Below are 16,140 nucleotides of genomic sequence, written 5' to 3'. Positions count from 1 at the left end.
TCTAAACTAGGAAGACACCACTCCTCAGATACATCCATATAATAAAGGAATTAAAAAAAAATTATCTATTTTCCCTAAGAAAGAGGAACCTTTGAAGGAGAAGGGCCAGGCTGGCACAAATCAGTGAATTGAATGCGTTTGCCCAGTCATTTAGAGAACAGACGTGCTGCTAAATGTTCTTGGCTGGTGTACAGCAAGACCACTCTAAGGACAAGGAAAAAATAAGTAGCATATTGGAACGCTTTGCTTCAAGAAGTCTAATTTTAATTAAGTTATCACAGGCAAAATCTCTCCAAGCAAACTTTGGGGGTTTTCACACAATATCTTTAGAAAAGCAGCATTCATGAAAATTTAAATATCTTCCTATGCAAACTCAGTCTTTTTGGATCAATACGATTTCTTCACCCTTTGCTCTTGAGTTCCTACATTTATAAATGCAGTATTAAGTCACGCTAATATGAAATAAGAATGGTGGAAAATAATGTTCACAGTGACATTTTTATTCTGAGCTCACTTACACTGGTAGAACTGTAAATTGTGGAAACTCTCCACAGTAACACGCTTCCAACTCTCCCACCTCTGTCATGTTTTTCTCTCTTCTAAAATGTCAGTTCCTGTCTAGCCTGCAGCAAAGCATTCTAAAGAGATCCTACATTTTTCACTCAAGAACTCCAGTGACTCACTCCTGCTATCTGCCGTCGGGGAGCTCTCAAATCCATTACCTCCCAGTTCCCCTCACTCAGACACTGGCACAGAACTGCAGAAGAGAAAGCCTCTTGCATGACTGGCTGCTCATCTGATCAGGGTTCAGGCAAAGGGCCTGTGAAGGGAAATAGTCTTGCTAGCACAAATAGCTTTATATTAGCACCTATAAGGAAGCTTTGGTGCTTTTTCCTGGTGGATAATTGCTCCATGGGGTGGAAGGGAGTCAGTCTAGCATGGAGATGTGTAGCCATTTGGGACAGTAATTGGCCGTAAGTGATACATAAGCAAGAAAGAAAAAGTTAAAGTAATTTAATTAAAAGCTGAGTATCTGGGAAAAAAAGTTTAAATATTGAAAATATTCCCACAGCATTTATTTACCTCCGCTGTGCCATAACGGAATATCTATAGACCACTGCTGCTCACCTTGGCTAAATGAGCAAAGAATGGAGCAAAACTCATGCCCAAGGGAGCACAGCTCTCATGCACCAGGAACCTCAAAGGTTTTTCCCAGCAGGTTTGCACAAGCAGACCTGACTTTCAGTAAGGAAACTAGATTCTATAAGCTAGGTAGAGTAAATACCTGTAAACCTGCAGGGGGAAAGCACCAGTCACAATTCAATAACTGGAAATTGAGCTGCCAGACACAACATAGCATCGGGGTTCCTTTATGTAACTGGTGTTCCTGAACTTAGCTCTCTCCACCAAGAGAGCCTCAAACAAATAATGCAGGATTGGGTAAAGTGGACTCTAGTTAATGTTTACAGCTGTCCCTTAGAGGTACCTGTAAGTGGTCACTGGTACAAACAGTGTAGGTTCAAAGTTCTTCCTGCTTAAGGTTTTATGATTTGCTTCACATATTTTTTTAATTTCTTCCACGCAGTTTGGATTCCCTGTGAAAGTGTATGTGAACTGGAAAAGAGTTCTGAAAGGAAAACTGAAAAGGAAAACTGATCACACAAACTTTTGTCACGTGCCAGGCTCATCAGTAAGATAGGTCTCTTGATTTGTACCTCAGTACCCTCCTTCCTGTGATTTTTAAACCAGAAGGAAAAGAAACAGGTCCACAATTTGGCCGCAGGAGGTGCAAGCAATCTCCCTTTCTCTCATTTTCCTGCCTTTATGATAAAATTGGTATCTATCATCCTTTGAAAAGTGGTCTACAACTGTGGAAGAGCAAAGCGCTATTAGTGTTTTCCTGTACTTTAAGACCTAAAGACCTCAAAGGTAGATGTAGAGATAGAAATTGTCTCTAAGGACATTACAGTTAGAACACTCTGCTCCCAGAGCCCTGAAATACAAAAAAAAAACACAGGAGTAAAGAAGTTTTATCATCTTGGTTCCACAGCTGGGGAACTCTCTCTCAGAAGAGAGTTTAAAAAACCTGATGTATTCCACAGTACGGGATCTGATCTCCCCCTCTGTTCTCTGCCATGTGCCTCAGGAGAAACTCAGAGAATTAAACTGGAAATGAGGGGAAACTATTTTGTTTCCCAGCTCTACTCCACTCTTCTTTTATGCTATTACTGCTACAATAAAGAAGTCGATTAAAGTCATACAAGACACAGATAACACCAAACAGCAAAGTCACGAGAATTCAAAAGCAATTCCAGGAAATATCACAGAAAAGGAAGAGCACAATTAACTGTAGCTTTGGGGACAAAAGCAGGGTTCTGTGAATGCTGAAAAGATATGTGCAAACTTCAGTGGGGATTTTGAATGCACGAGGAGAGAACATTTCCACTTTCACATGGGGATGAGCTAAGCACATGGATATATAGAAAAATTAACTTCTTCAAAGACAGATGATTTGCCTTCAACAGTCCATCCAAGGATGCAGATAACGGCTGCCTGGCTTCAAGAGACAAGGATTTTAAAAAGCATGCATAATCTGATAGAAAGTATGTCATGCAACTGTGATTACTGGAAAAAAAAAAGATATTTAAGCTTAATTTGTCAAAAGCACAACTTCACAATTTTTCTACCTCAATCGTAATTCAGTATTTTTTTTGAACAGGAGTCGAGAAGCAACTTGCCAATCTGTACACTTTGAAATAATGCTAGATGACCACCTATGTACTGAGATCCCATCTCCACCTTGGCTCACACTGAAATGGCCTCCTCAGTAAGCCTGCAGACTCCATTTGCGAGTGCTGGCAAACAACTATTGTGCAGATCAGTGATTTCTACAACACAGTTAAGTGTATGATGTGCTCCATGTGGGCACATTTTTCCCAGATGAAACTTGTTCATCTGTAACAAAGCTGAAGCATTAAATAACTGCTAGACTTACTGACAAAAATGAAGAAGTTACTAATTTCTGTCCTTTCAACTGACCCAACAGCCTAAAACCCATCCAGAGTACGTCAGACTTTTCTCACAGCAAAGGCTGCTGCAGAGTGGCAAAAGAGCAGCAAAGAGCTACTCCTCCTGTAAGAACCTGTTTCCTTTTCATATATTCTTTGGAAGAAATGCCTCACTTCAGACTTTATCTGGTACATGCCATCTGTGGGACAGTGATACTTCAGGAGGAGAAGTTACAAACCACCTTCTAAGTAGACACAAGAGCTGAGGATGCCAGACATCTCCTGAATTAATTAATACTTGTTTGTTCCTCGTTAATGTGAAGGCTGAAGGCCCCTCTTAGTAATTGACTCTCAGACTAGTAAAAGTGTCATGCCTACTTAAGTAAAAATTGGGTTTTTTCTTCTATTTGTATTTAATTTCCCTCCTCTATTTTTTAAATCGTATATAATTTGTGTCTTTTCCATCCTCACTGCATTACTGGTACTCTTTTTAGAAAGAAGCTTGATACAATGCATACTCAGAATGTGCTCTTTCATGGAAAATCAAGGACCAGAACCAGCTGTCACACCATTCTAGAGCATTGCCATGTGTCTGTGGGAACAGTGTTTGCAAGCAGCGCGGCTAACTAAGAAAACAGCATGCAGCCACTGAGACTTACTTGATCTTGACTTGCCCTTGCCCATGAACTTAGGAAGAGGGTATCTAGAAATCCTTTGGCTGTTTATGGGCCTTTATTTGATCTAGTCTCCCTTTGTGAAGGGGGCCTTTTGTCGGTGATACTTCTTGTGTTATGGTGATGGTGGAGGAAGTGTATAGGAGAACAAAGAGAACATCTTTTTTTTCGGTTAGTGAGGCATATTTGCCTCTTTGTACGTTCATTTCAGTCTAAACACATGTATAAATTACTTCTCTCAAAAAGCTGAAAAGTAGATTTATTTAAGAGTAAGGACAGAAAGAGAGACTAATGCAATAAACAGAGGACAGAAAAGTAATTGTGTGCTCATTAATGCATTCTTCAGGGAAAGAGCAGTCTTAGCAACACAAAAAAGTAGGAGCCAAGGGATATGGATTCTGCCCCCAGTTCTGATATGGACCTCCTGCATGACCAGAAAAGTCATCCTGCCTCACCTCTGAAATAATGTTACTATTTATCAGTGGTGTCTACCAAAAAGAATGTGGAAAATATTTTTTCTGGGTTTTTTGCCAATCATATTGCGACATCTGGATGGAAATGCTAGACAAGTGTAGGGTCCAATATTTCCTGCCTTTTAGGGAACTTACTACTGTGCTTAAGGTTAGGAAGGGAATGGAAATCTTGCCTTTGGTAGCTGCTGGAGGCATGATACTACACCTGCCTCATAACACCTTTTCCAGCATAGAAAAAGTAGGACACCTGCCTCATAACACCTTTTCCAGCATAGAAAAAGTAGGATCATAAAGTCCCATTTATTTTCCTTTCTCTTTTTTTAAGCTTCTGTACATTTTAAATATTATTTCTGTAAGATACTTAGCTATTCATCATCTCTGCCTTAAGTAAACATTTACAAATTTCCAAATAAGTGTACCATATTCTAAATAAAAGATTTTCATTATTATTATTATTAATAGATCAGTTTTCTGTGTTGGCAACGGGAATAAGAAAGAGGACATCTGTGTGATACAGGAGGATGGGGAAAAAAAAACCACAATGTGAAATACAGCTAAGTGGGAGGAAGACATTTAAATCACAGTGAACAGATTTAAACCTAACATTGAGACTCCACTTCAGTCACCCAGTCTGTGCATTTATCATCATGCCCAGATATGCCTTCAAGAACACATACAGCACATCATAATAGGGATGGAAAGGCTTTACAGACCCATGAATGTTGGCCCATGGCATCTTGCCACTACAGAAATTCAAGAGAATAACTCATTAAAAATAATTCTCACATTCTCCTTGCAGGTTTTGTTCTGGTTATCGGATTGGTGACTTTCTACCGCATCGGACCATACACCAACCTCTCTTGGTCTTGCTACCTGAACATTGGAGCCTGTCTTTTGGCCACGCTGGCCGCTGCCATTCTCATATGGAACATCCTTCATAGGCGGGAGGACTGCATGGCGCCCCGGGTCATTGTCATTAGCCGTACCCTGACCGCTCGGTTTCGCCGTGGCCTGGAAAACGACTATGTTGAGTCACCGTGCTGAAAGAGTGGACTTGAAAGGGGAAGGATCTCCAAGGAGATCTGCACTGGAGTTGTCTTCTATAAATATTTGCTATAATTTAAAACTAAGGGTTAAAAGACATCACAAAGCTCACTCTTGTGGGTAGAGGCCCTCAATTATTATTTGGATGGGCTCCATCTATATACATATGTATAAAACACATAATTTTATATATATTATATTATATTGCCCTCTCCCTCTGCTGTACAGCACAGAATGTTGGATCGTCAAAATCCTGACAGAGCATCACAGCTACATGTCAGCAGGGTCAGCTGTAGCAGACACACAGTGTATGCAATGAGAATATAGAAAAGAGGCAACTAAACACGTTTTCTCTGCCTGCATAAAGTTACTCTGCTCCCTAATAATAATGTAAAAAGTTATAGAAGACCAGTGGCAATAGCTTTGGAGTTAACAGGCAATCAAAACAAGCAGAAAACTCACTATAGAATAAGTGATTACTTTAACAGCTGTTTAAATTTCATGAATCCTTAGTCCTTCCATCCACTTCTCTTCAAGGAACTTCTCCTTAGCTGCAACACCGGCTCCCCAGCCACAGCATAGCCCAGACAGGAAAAGGCAAAAGCAACTCTAACCATTCCAATTGTAAAGTAAGGGAATGCAGAAGAATTAAGTTGCATTTTTTCAGACACCACTTCTGCATCTTGAGACAAAGGTTTTGGGTTTATCCTGTACGTAAACAGACATGCTATTAAAAATGAAGAGGGTACGCAGCTAGAACAGGCCATCCATGTTGCTGAAAAGTCTACTTCAGTGTTACAATGAGGGCAAATACCTACAGAAGAAGGTTACCTGGACTATAATCACGGATACTATTAACTTACATGATTGGGAATGATTATTAAGAACAGTTATTTCAGCCCAAATTAATTTATTTTCTTCCCAGCTTGCTTTAATATTTGCTCTGGCATTTTCAGACTAGAGTGCTACGTCAGGACATCCAGCTTTGCCCACCAATGCTCAGAGGCACATAACACAGTGAATATTGGAGAACATAACTGCCACTCAAGCACCCAAATTGGAGAATGAGAGATATATATACAGGACTTAAGTGTGAGATTTAAAAAAAAAAGACCTGCCTGGTAACTTAATACAGTAATGAAATGAAAATAATTAGTACCTTTAGGCATAATGTTTATAAACCCAACCCTAAGAAGCACATGGGCTCACAAAAGTCACGTGCACATAACTTTCAGGAATAAAAACAACAGGTCTAAAACTTTTATGCAGAAATACGTAGGATACAGGAACTAGAGGCAATAAGAGATGTTTAAAAACTCTAAGGATGCTACTCTGAGCACAGCTACTGATAGGTTTGAAGGACCACGAGCTGTAAATGTTACAAATTCTTTGGGACGGTTGTGTCACTCCCAGCTGAGTACACTGCTTTTCTTCTTCATCATTACTTCCACCATCCTTTCCCACACTTTGTTAAAATGTGATCATCAAGCTGGCTCTTGAGTTCTGTTCTGCACTCAGTTCTGATGTAATAAGAAACTCAACCCCAACTGCTGCTCTGCACCATGTTCAAAGTAAGCAATGCTCCGCAGAGACTGATGCTCTGGAACAACTGCCTTGTTCTGGACTATCAGGGTAGAATACCATAAAGCTGACGAAGAGTTTCTTCTAGCAGTAGGTTTTTACAAACCAACTAAGATTTGTATTCATTTGCTTGCATTACTTTCTGGAAAATCTTTTCTAGAAATAATATGCTATGATTAATTGCAGGGTTTTTAAAAAATAAAATATTAGAATATTTAAAAGACATTATATTATTTCTTCTAATATTGCAATATCCGTATTATAATAATGTACATTGGAATTTTAAAATCAGCTATGTCGGTAAATTTGTAATACTCAGTATTACTGTGATTATTTTAGATGTATAAATAAAGTTGTGAATGTTCACTTTCTTCTAGTGATAACATGAGATTTTTGTCATTCAGACATAGAATAAAGTTGCTTATTATCAATCCTTTTTTTTCCCTGTTTAGTAAAAAAGAATCTGCAGAGCTTGCAATGTTTTGGAGACAAAGAATAAGCAGAAAATACATTAAAAGATCTGTAAGACCATCTTGTTAAAAATGAAAGGGAGAATGCAATTGGAGGAAAAAAAACGTAAGGAGAATTTAAGAGGATCAAAACTTCATACAAACTGCTAATGAAAATAAACTGTACCCACAAAGAAAGGCATACAAATACTTATGGTACCTTTTTATCAGCTTGATGGATTTGAAGGCCTCATCCATGTCTCCAGCAGTCAGATAGAAGCTGAAGTTCAGCATGGCATCCTGGGTAGTCTTATCACAGTCTCCTAATCCAACGAAATCTCTCATGGGTCTTCTCGCAACCATCTGAGAGACCTTTATTGAGCCAGACTCTGCTTGTCCTTTCTCAGCTTCTCCTGGCTAAAATGAGAATGTTATCATTTAGGTATAAAGTAGGTTGAAAACTTACTCCTTTGTGTGTGTAATTACATTATTTCCACCACAGTCCAAGTTTTCTGTTTCTGCAGGACCATGATCAATAGTGACAATAGTTGCAATGTTTCAGAACTTCCTAGAAAATGCCCAAAAATATGGAATGTCATAGAAGAGATTACCATATCACAGTACACAATCACAGTACATCAGTGATAGTTCTGAGACTGGTAAAATACCACAGGAGAGTCAGCCTCCTTTTATTATTTTATATATAATTATTATAATTATGGTTATAAAAGCAACTATTATTTTTAGTCCCCAGATTTCTGAAGATTTCAGATTAATATTTCTCAAAAATGAGTCTGCTGCTCTGGAAGTTAACTATATAGACCAAATTCTTTTATTCTTGCCTTCCTGTGAAACTTATGAATACTTATGAATAGCTTATGAATAAAGCTCAGATTCAAACCTTTCCCCATACAGTTGGCAGTTCTGGAGCTTCAGTGATACTTTCACCAGTCATTTAAAGGCAGCTCAAAGCAATTTAACCATTATTCAGAAAAAGAATAAAGTCAATCATCAAGATCAAATCTAGAGTGTAACAAGGAAACGTGCACAAGTCAAACACAGAGGAAGACCATCTGAGTAATGAAGGACACCACATTTCACATATATTCTACTCCAATGGTATAGTTAGATGAGATAATTAAATATTAAGGTTTACAGAAGCCAATTAAAAATAGTATTATATTATTATACAATGAAAGTATTAGATAAAGTAAAAGAGAGAAATCAAAAGTACAAATGTGTTTTACTACAATTTGGGCAATTTCTGGAACCAGGACAGAAAAGACATAATAAATAAGGAGAAAACCTGGAATTAAACTTGGTCAAAACAGACCTGTTGCGTCAACTCAATTTGCTGTATTTAAAGCAGATTTTGTTCACATACTAAATCATGTTTCCAAAATGAATTATTATAAATCAATAAATTTAGTCACCAAGATACAGTAATCTACTGAGGGAAGAAAATAGAAACAGAAGAGAGAAAAGCAGAGAATGAAGGAAGAGGAGCAAAATAATGCAGATACTTACAGGTTCATAGGCACATCCCTTCCGAAAAAACAACTAATGGCAGCAATAATCCATACAGAATTCAAAAATAAATAATTAAATAAATAAAAGAGACGTAACATCAAAGTAAAATAGCATGAGATATGATGGGGAGAAATGTTAATAGAAAGATTTGAAACTGTAGATGACCTTTGACCTTTCAAATTAAGGGAAAAAGGAAAGTAAAATAGAGTGCAACTCTAAAAGTTAGATCTGCACAGGAAGAGTGACAACAGTCACTTCTTTGGAAGGAGGCTAAATTGCAAATACTACTCTGAATCTAAATATATTAAGTAGAAAACATCTAGATACATTATCCCTGTTTAACAGTGCCCCTAAACCTCATGAAATTAGATTTACGAGATCACATTGGTCTGTCTTATTCAGAAGATTTAGAGGATTAGAAATCTCATTAAGTTCCCGCAGATTTTACAAAAATAAATGCCTTGGCAGAATAAACAGACTCTATTCAGCTCCCCCTACAAGAAGGGAGCAGTACAAATCATCATCTTAACAGCCACTAAGAAACTTCAGTCAGAGCTTAACCAGAAAACCAATCTGTAGATAATAGGCTTCATCTCTTCCCGTACGCATGGAATTACGCATGGTATTATTCGGCTAAGATGCAAACAATTTTGGATTCTCATTCCAGTTTAACAAGTTACAGCATGCATTCCTAGTATCTGTAGCATGCAGGCATTTAGTGACAGAGCAAGATGAGTATTCTCACTTTCTTTGGTATCCTGTAGGGATGAAGCTCCATTCCAACAAAGAAATGGGTTGCTTCCACTGAACCTAGTAGGAAACGTCCCTTTTTATGGCCTCTGTGAAGCTGACACACACACAATCCTTACTCGCAATAAGCACAGTGAATACATAAAGTAGAAAGAGAATTTTTTCACATCCCTTTTTCAGTTGCATTCTCTGGCAATTTCTGTGTCTCCTATGCTTGTACATCGCATGCAGTTTGCAATATCAATGAAAAGCCAATTCAGTACAATTTCCACAATACTGCCAAGTACACTCACATTAGAATTATCTTTCTGTTGTTTCTACATGAGATACAGGAACTGCCATTGGAGTTGCTCTACTTACCCCAGACTCAATTTATCTAAATTTGATCCCTACACAGTGAAAGCTCTGAACTTATGGGAAGGGAAGAAATTGTGAAAGATTTTCTCACCTTTTTTGCAAAGTAATAATGTGGCACCTCTATGCCCAGAAGAACCTGGTAGGATGAAGGCAATGGAAAGCTGTCCTGAAGCAAAAGGCCATGCTCTTCAGTACTGAAGAATGATATAATCCAAACATCCACCTGGAAAAGGAAGCAAAGTACTGTTTTGTTTTCATGCTGCAATATCCTTCTTTCATTTTGTTTTTACTTTCCACATTCACTTGGCACAACCTTCTCTTGAAAAAGAATATGACATACATATTCACACGCACACAGCTGCTGGGGAGGGCAGAGCTGCACGCTTCCTCCCTATAGTAAGTAGTCAACAACTCATTCTGCTTTACAGACTGTGTTCCTACTGCCAAGGGGCCTCCACCACTGCCTTTCAGGAACCAACTTCACTGACCGTGAAGAGGGAAGTCCCTGGCCACAGACTGCTACTCTAAAAGTCTCTCTGGGAGATCTGACCCAGGTGAAAGAAATACTCCCAATTGTTTTCAACAATTTTTTAAAAATACTACATTATTTCTACTATAATTTCAGCAGCTCACTGACTGTTTTGAGTTCCCAGGGAATATACTAGCCATTTAAAAATAGTTTCTGCAACAGCTTAAATGTTGACCTGACTCAAATAAAAATGAAGCATTGATTTCCAAGTAAACTTAATCAGACTTCACATTTCTTAAAGGATAAGCACACAGTTAAAAGTTCTGTTGATTAAGGGGCAAAAGGTAAGTGGCAATCTTTTTGTATCCTTTTAATTTTCAATTTTATGTAGAAGCCAAACATTTCTCCTTGTTTACATTAGGAATATTAGATTGAAGCGTTCTTCTCTTTGCTAGAAGACCCTAGCAAGGTCTTTTGAGACATCACTATTCCATTCCTCCTTTCTACCTTGATCTTCCCATGATTTTTCTGAAGTCATTTCAACCAACAAAAGAAACAAAGACCTTTCTATCTCTAATTGGAAGAGGTTTAACGAAAATCATGCACGAATCAGAAAACTTTAAATCAATATAGACATTTCAAATCAATGGAATATTTATGAAGGACAGGCAGTTCTGTACAGACAAAATGGTAAGGACTGCTACAAGCACATTAGCAGGGGAAGCAGGGAAGAATTGTTGATCTGATTAAAGAAATCTTTGATTAGATAATTTATGATCAATAAGAATTAAAATATTTTTCTAATGTAAAAAAAGATCATAAAAGATGATTTGGGAAGTACCATAAAGGTGTACAATGTCTGTCCAACAAAGCAGAAGAACCAGGTAAAGTGTACTTCACTGTTCACCCTAACAGTAGAGTCCCTGTTATTCTATCAAATTAATTCTTGCTGCTAAAAGTGTACTCCAGATATATAATCTGCTTTTTTTTTTTTAAATTAGAGTTAAGTATCCAACCCCTAGATCATCAATTCACCCATTAATGTCACCTGAAAAATGGTAGTCCAGATACAAGCTTGCATTATGACCATCCTCAGAATTCTAGCATAAATAAAGAAATCACCTCGTCTTCTTCGTCACTATGCAGTCTAGGGCTAAAACAGAAAGCTAATGCACAGTGACTGCCTGAAGCCAGGCACCGAACTCGTCGTTTCCCTACTCGTTTTTGTACAAGATAATGTATACTACCTACTCCCACATCCTTAATGAAGGACCAATGATTTATTACTTGGACACAGAGAAGTCCATGTAAAGCAAGGTAAAACAAACAAACAAAAAGGCCATACTATGCTCTCAGTCTGGTTTTTCTTCTGGTCTGGAGATTGTAGGCCTGTTTCAAGAAATGCTTCACATACAAACAGTCTTGGTTCACTCTGGTCCCAGAAATGGCAAGCAGGGATGTGACTGTGCAACTCTGGATACTCCACAACAGCCCTACCAAAAGACAAGGAAAAAAAAAAATGTAGAAAGGGAGACAAAATAATTCCAGTTTATTCAGTGCATGAATGTAAATAAAGAATAATTTTCAGATGATGACCAGTTATCTATACCAGTACCTCTGCATTGTAACATTAACCAGATACATCTTCCTACCTCCTCCTACTTTATACCTAGCAATGCCACTTTTTGTTTGTTCTGTATACATTAACCATGACTATAACAGACAAAGCATTCCAGTAGGAAAAAAGCTGGTACTGCCACAAATACAAGTGGGCACCCCAAATCTGCCTCCACTGAGGTGATGTGCTACAGAAATATTTGAACATCCTTCAAATGATCTACCTTAGCGACTGCTACCACAGTAGGTACTGTAACGTGGAGACTACCTCAGCTCTGTCTTCTTGTGGGTTTTACAGCCTGCCTCAAGGTGCTTACTGCCAGCACCAGCCAGGTTAAAGATAGCTCTGTACACTGATGTACATTTAGATAAGCAGTAAAGAGAGTACACATGCCTCACGTCCAAATCCAGCTAAGCAGCAATCGGAAGAGATCACAAACAGACAATTGTGATGAAACTGCTGAGGGGCAGGGGGAGGGGAGACATGAATTTATATTCTCAGGCAACAGATCTCTTTCTACTCAGAGTTCAGCATGATCGGCGCTTTGAACTGCTGAACTTCTCAGTGCTGAGGGAAACTGCAGAGCTGCATCTGAACCTGGCCTGCAGCTGGGGGACTTCAGTCTCTGGATATGGCACAGCTCACTCCCGCTCCTCAGTACCATGCTTGAACGTCATACTCTGGATGTGGAATTTCGAGGCACTGTGAAATAGCAAGTTAAGCACAAGACAACCCTGGCAGCCTTAGGAAAGCCACTCTCTGGCAGCAGTTTAAATAAGAAACATCTTACTGCCTCCTTCGGGTATTTAAATATGACTCCTGTGCCGGCCATGTTAAGATTTAGATATACGAATCAGGCTATTTTAGCGATCGCTTAGGATCTTCTGAAAAAACACAGAATATAATTAGATGTCAAATATTTTAAATAAGAGAGAAACCAAGGGCAACATTAAAATATTTTTCTCATTTGCTGTCACCACTGAAGGGTGGACTTTGCAGGAGGACTGAGGGCAAATTAAGGGAGAGATTCAAAGGGATGCAGAAATACATAATGTCCTATACATGCCACTGAATGCAAAATAAACTGCTCTCAAACTGGAAAACAGTTTTTTTTAATTTTAAAAATTGGAAGTGTTTAGATTCTGCCTCAGGAGAAGAGGGACAGAGAAGGGGAGAAGTGTAGATTATTATTATTTTCTGGTGATTTTACTCATTCCAATTTCAAGACACTCTAAAACGAGGCACCTATAAATGGATTACTCACAGACAGGCTCCAGCATTTAAATATCAGATAATTTATCACTAGTTTGTGGTGGCCTCTGTTGGGCTACACAAGATACTACACTTGAAAGCAACTTCCTCATTACTCATTATTACACTGTTTGCATAACTGACTAAGACATAAGGCCTTGAATTTACAGTGTCCTCAGTTTTGGATGAGCTGGGTAGTTTCTTCTGGTTTTCAGTGATAAGGAGAGTAAATCCTTTTTTTTGCTTGTAATATGTATAGCAGATAGTTGCTAAAAATGCAAACCACCTTCGATTCTAACTGTTTTTTCTTAAGAAAAATACAGTTAGAAAAAATATTGTAAAACCAGGTGGGAATTTGTGCCTAACATTCCACTGTACTTCCATGAGAATTCTTCATTCACTGCATTTTGCTACCTTCCTATTAGGATTTCTAATGTACTTGCCACAGAACAGCTTGTGTGAAAGTAAAGCTGTAAGTTGTAAACAGACATTTCATGAGTTTTTATCCATACAAACACATTCAAAAAAAAACATACAAAAAATTAACTTTTTTTTTCCCCTAGGAGGAGCTTCAGAATGTCCTTTTTTCGGTTCCTACCCTGTAAATTCTTCATGGAAGAGTAGCTTTCAAAGTCTTTTCTTTATTTTAATATCAGGATCCTGACTCCAGGCATACAATACTTCTACGCATAGCCCCCCCAACACCCAGTCATCCTCCTCTCAGAGACCTCTGGAGCCAGATATGGCTTCCAGATATCTAATAGCTCTCACTGCATTTATATTCTATGAATTTGTCCAATACATCCATGAACTCTTCCTTCAGCATCTGTGCTCAGCTGCATGTTGTTTGAAGAACCGCCTCCTCCTGGTTATTTTGAGCTTGCTTTCTGATACCTTTGTTTGACACTCCCTAGTTCATGCATTGGAAGAGACAGGGATGCAGGCTTATTGCCATACAATGTACCATTTTTAATTAATTCTTCAGAAATAAAATAATTAAATTCAAACACGCTTCTACACAAAGACAGAAGAATGCCAGTATCAAGGTGTTGCTTGTCTTCATAGGGCAGATTCCTATCTTAAATTCACAAATAATACTTCTTGAAATAAAAGCTTCTTACTTGTCAATGCATTGTCCAGAAGAAAGCTTCTCCCTACCATTTCCCTGTTCAGCTTTGAAATCAAAGAGTGTAACTTTGTCCATTTCAACATCATAGAAACAGATCTTGGAATCAATGTTCCCATCTGCCTACAAGAAGGGAAAACAAAAGTTGCTGAAGCATGCAGTCATGAAGAAAAAAGGGTAAAGTTCAGATGGATGGTCATCTCATCTGATTCACACTCTAGGTTTTGTTTACTGGTAATCACACAAGAACATTCTTTGGAAGAAATATCAGAATTTTTTTTCTATTCTACCAAGTTAGCTTTTGATTTCTTTGAAGTGCCACAAAGTAGCTTTTGTAACTGAAATATTGCTGCCTTTTCTGGGTTGTGCTCACCACACGTACAAAACCTTAATATACCTTAACTTTAATGTTTAGTTACATGCTTGGACATCACATTTTAAGACCCACTACACTGACTAGAACACATAGGTTTATTTCTGAGAAGTTAATCTGTGTCTACAGTAATCTTGAACGATATCAGTCTGTTAACTGCTGGTCAGGTTCTAGGGCAGTAAGTTAAGAGCTTTGCCTCACCTTGTTAACAAGGATGCTGACTTTATTGCCATTAGCATTGCACTTGACAGATGCGATGCCTCCAAGGCCAGGAAACAGCTTAGAGAAATTCTTGCTATTGCAGTGAACTTTTGCCTCTCTGTGGAAAAGAATAAACTTAAATCACATGGTGGCAAGCAACTGGCAAAATACATCAGCCAAAACATTTTTCAAATTATGGGTAAGACTTTTAAGAACCAAACTATTTCTACAGTCTGACACCACTGCCCCAGACTCCAGCTTCCTCTCCAAAGAACTGCTGCAATCTGCCTTTCTTTCAGGAAGAAGTTAATGAGACACTCTTTCCTCAATGAATCAGCAAGAATAACCTTCAGTCCTACAGGATTCCCAAAACAGGGCTATACAGCAAGAACATCCTACCAGAATTTTGAATGTACAGGTCTGTTTTTCCTACATAAGTTGAACAGTACCAGGGATGTTGAATACAGCCCATCACACAGCTGTTTGTCAGCATGGGAACACACGGTAAAGTTTGGACAAAGTCAAGTAAACTTCTCTCTTAACCTAAACAGGAGGAAGAACAGAGTGTCCACAACTCTAGGTTCACTTCCTCCATGGATTCACTAAATCAAGTTTGTTGATTTATGAGGACATACGAGACCTAGCTTTTTTTTATTTTTTTTCTTTATTTCAGCTCTTCTGAGATTAAAGTCTTGTTCAAGTTAAGAGCAGAAACATGTGACATCCTTGTCTTGATCTTCCATAAATTCTCCACCCATTTTCAGATGTACGCAAATATGCTTCACAATATCCTCTTTAAAAAAAAAAAAAATATTATTGTCACTTATTCCATGATTTGTCTAATAATTTTGTGGCTCTTCCCTTGCTTTAGGGCTAGGCCATCAGTTCACATTAGGCTGCCTGTACTGTCTCAAGATGCAAAGTGGCTATTCACTTTTCATCAGGTCAAAACCAACTAAAGATTCCCCCCTGCCCACAAAATGTACGCTTAATTTTAAACAGATGTTTTTAAAAGGCTTATTATTACCTGCGAGAGAGATCAAAGATTTTAAAGTGAGACAAATCAGTTCCTACAGTAAGGAAATTTCCGCAGACATCCAAGAGGCACGGGTTCCCCTCTGCTTCAGAGAACACCAGCAGCTGTTTAACTGTGCCCTGAGAAGAAACATTTAACACCAGGTTTGTTTGTTCAGAGAGGGATTAATTTTGTCACCAAGTTAAGTAACTAACTGCTGA

General features: G+C 38.3%; 2 protein-coding genes across 2 annotated transcripts in view; one reads left to right on the top strand and one right to left on the bottom strand.

Annotated features, from left to right (window-relative positions):
- Nucleotides 1–7,151, top strand: part of TMEM204 (transmembrane protein 204) — a 29,937-nt gene extending 22,786 nt beyond the window's left edge. Inside the window, exon 3 of the mRNA XM_010125545.2 lies at nt 4,955–7,151. Coding sequence (XP_010123847.1) covers nt 4,955–5,199 — 245 coding nt within the window. The 3' untranslated portion in view covers nt 5,200–7,151. The remainder of the gene's footprint in view (nt 1–4,954) is intronic.
- Nucleotides 1–16,140, bottom strand: part of IFT140 (intraflagellar transport 140) — a 90,752-nt gene that overhangs the window by 43,099 nt on the left and 31,513 nt on the right. The window contains exons 13-18 of the mRNA XM_086760262.1: nt 15,932–16,059; nt 14,905–15,022; nt 14,326–14,453; nt 11,681–11,828; nt 9,958–10,089; nt 7,450–7,646 (exon numbers count right to left, since the gene is read on the bottom strand). Of these exons, the coding sequence (XP_086616388.1) occupies nt 7,450–7,646; nt 9,958–10,089; nt 11,681–11,828; nt 14,326–14,453; nt 14,905–15,022; nt 15,932–16,059 (851 nt within the window). The remainder of the gene's footprint in view (nt 1–7,449; nt 7,647–9,957; nt 10,090–11,680; nt 11,829–14,325; nt 14,454–14,904; nt 15,023–15,931; nt 16,060–16,140) is intronic.

Source organism: Chlamydotis macqueenii, chromosome 15 (genome assembly GCF_036417535.1).
Source record: "Chlamydotis macqueenii isolate bChlMac1 chromosome 15, bChlMac1.mat, whole genome shotgun sequence".
NCBI classification, from domain to species: domain Eukaryota; kingdom Metazoa; phylum Chordata; class Aves; order Otidiformes; family Otididae; genus Chlamydotis; species Chlamydotis macqueenii.
Note: the sequence above shows the minus strand (reverse complement) of the source record. Positions and strands in the feature narration are given on the sequence as shown.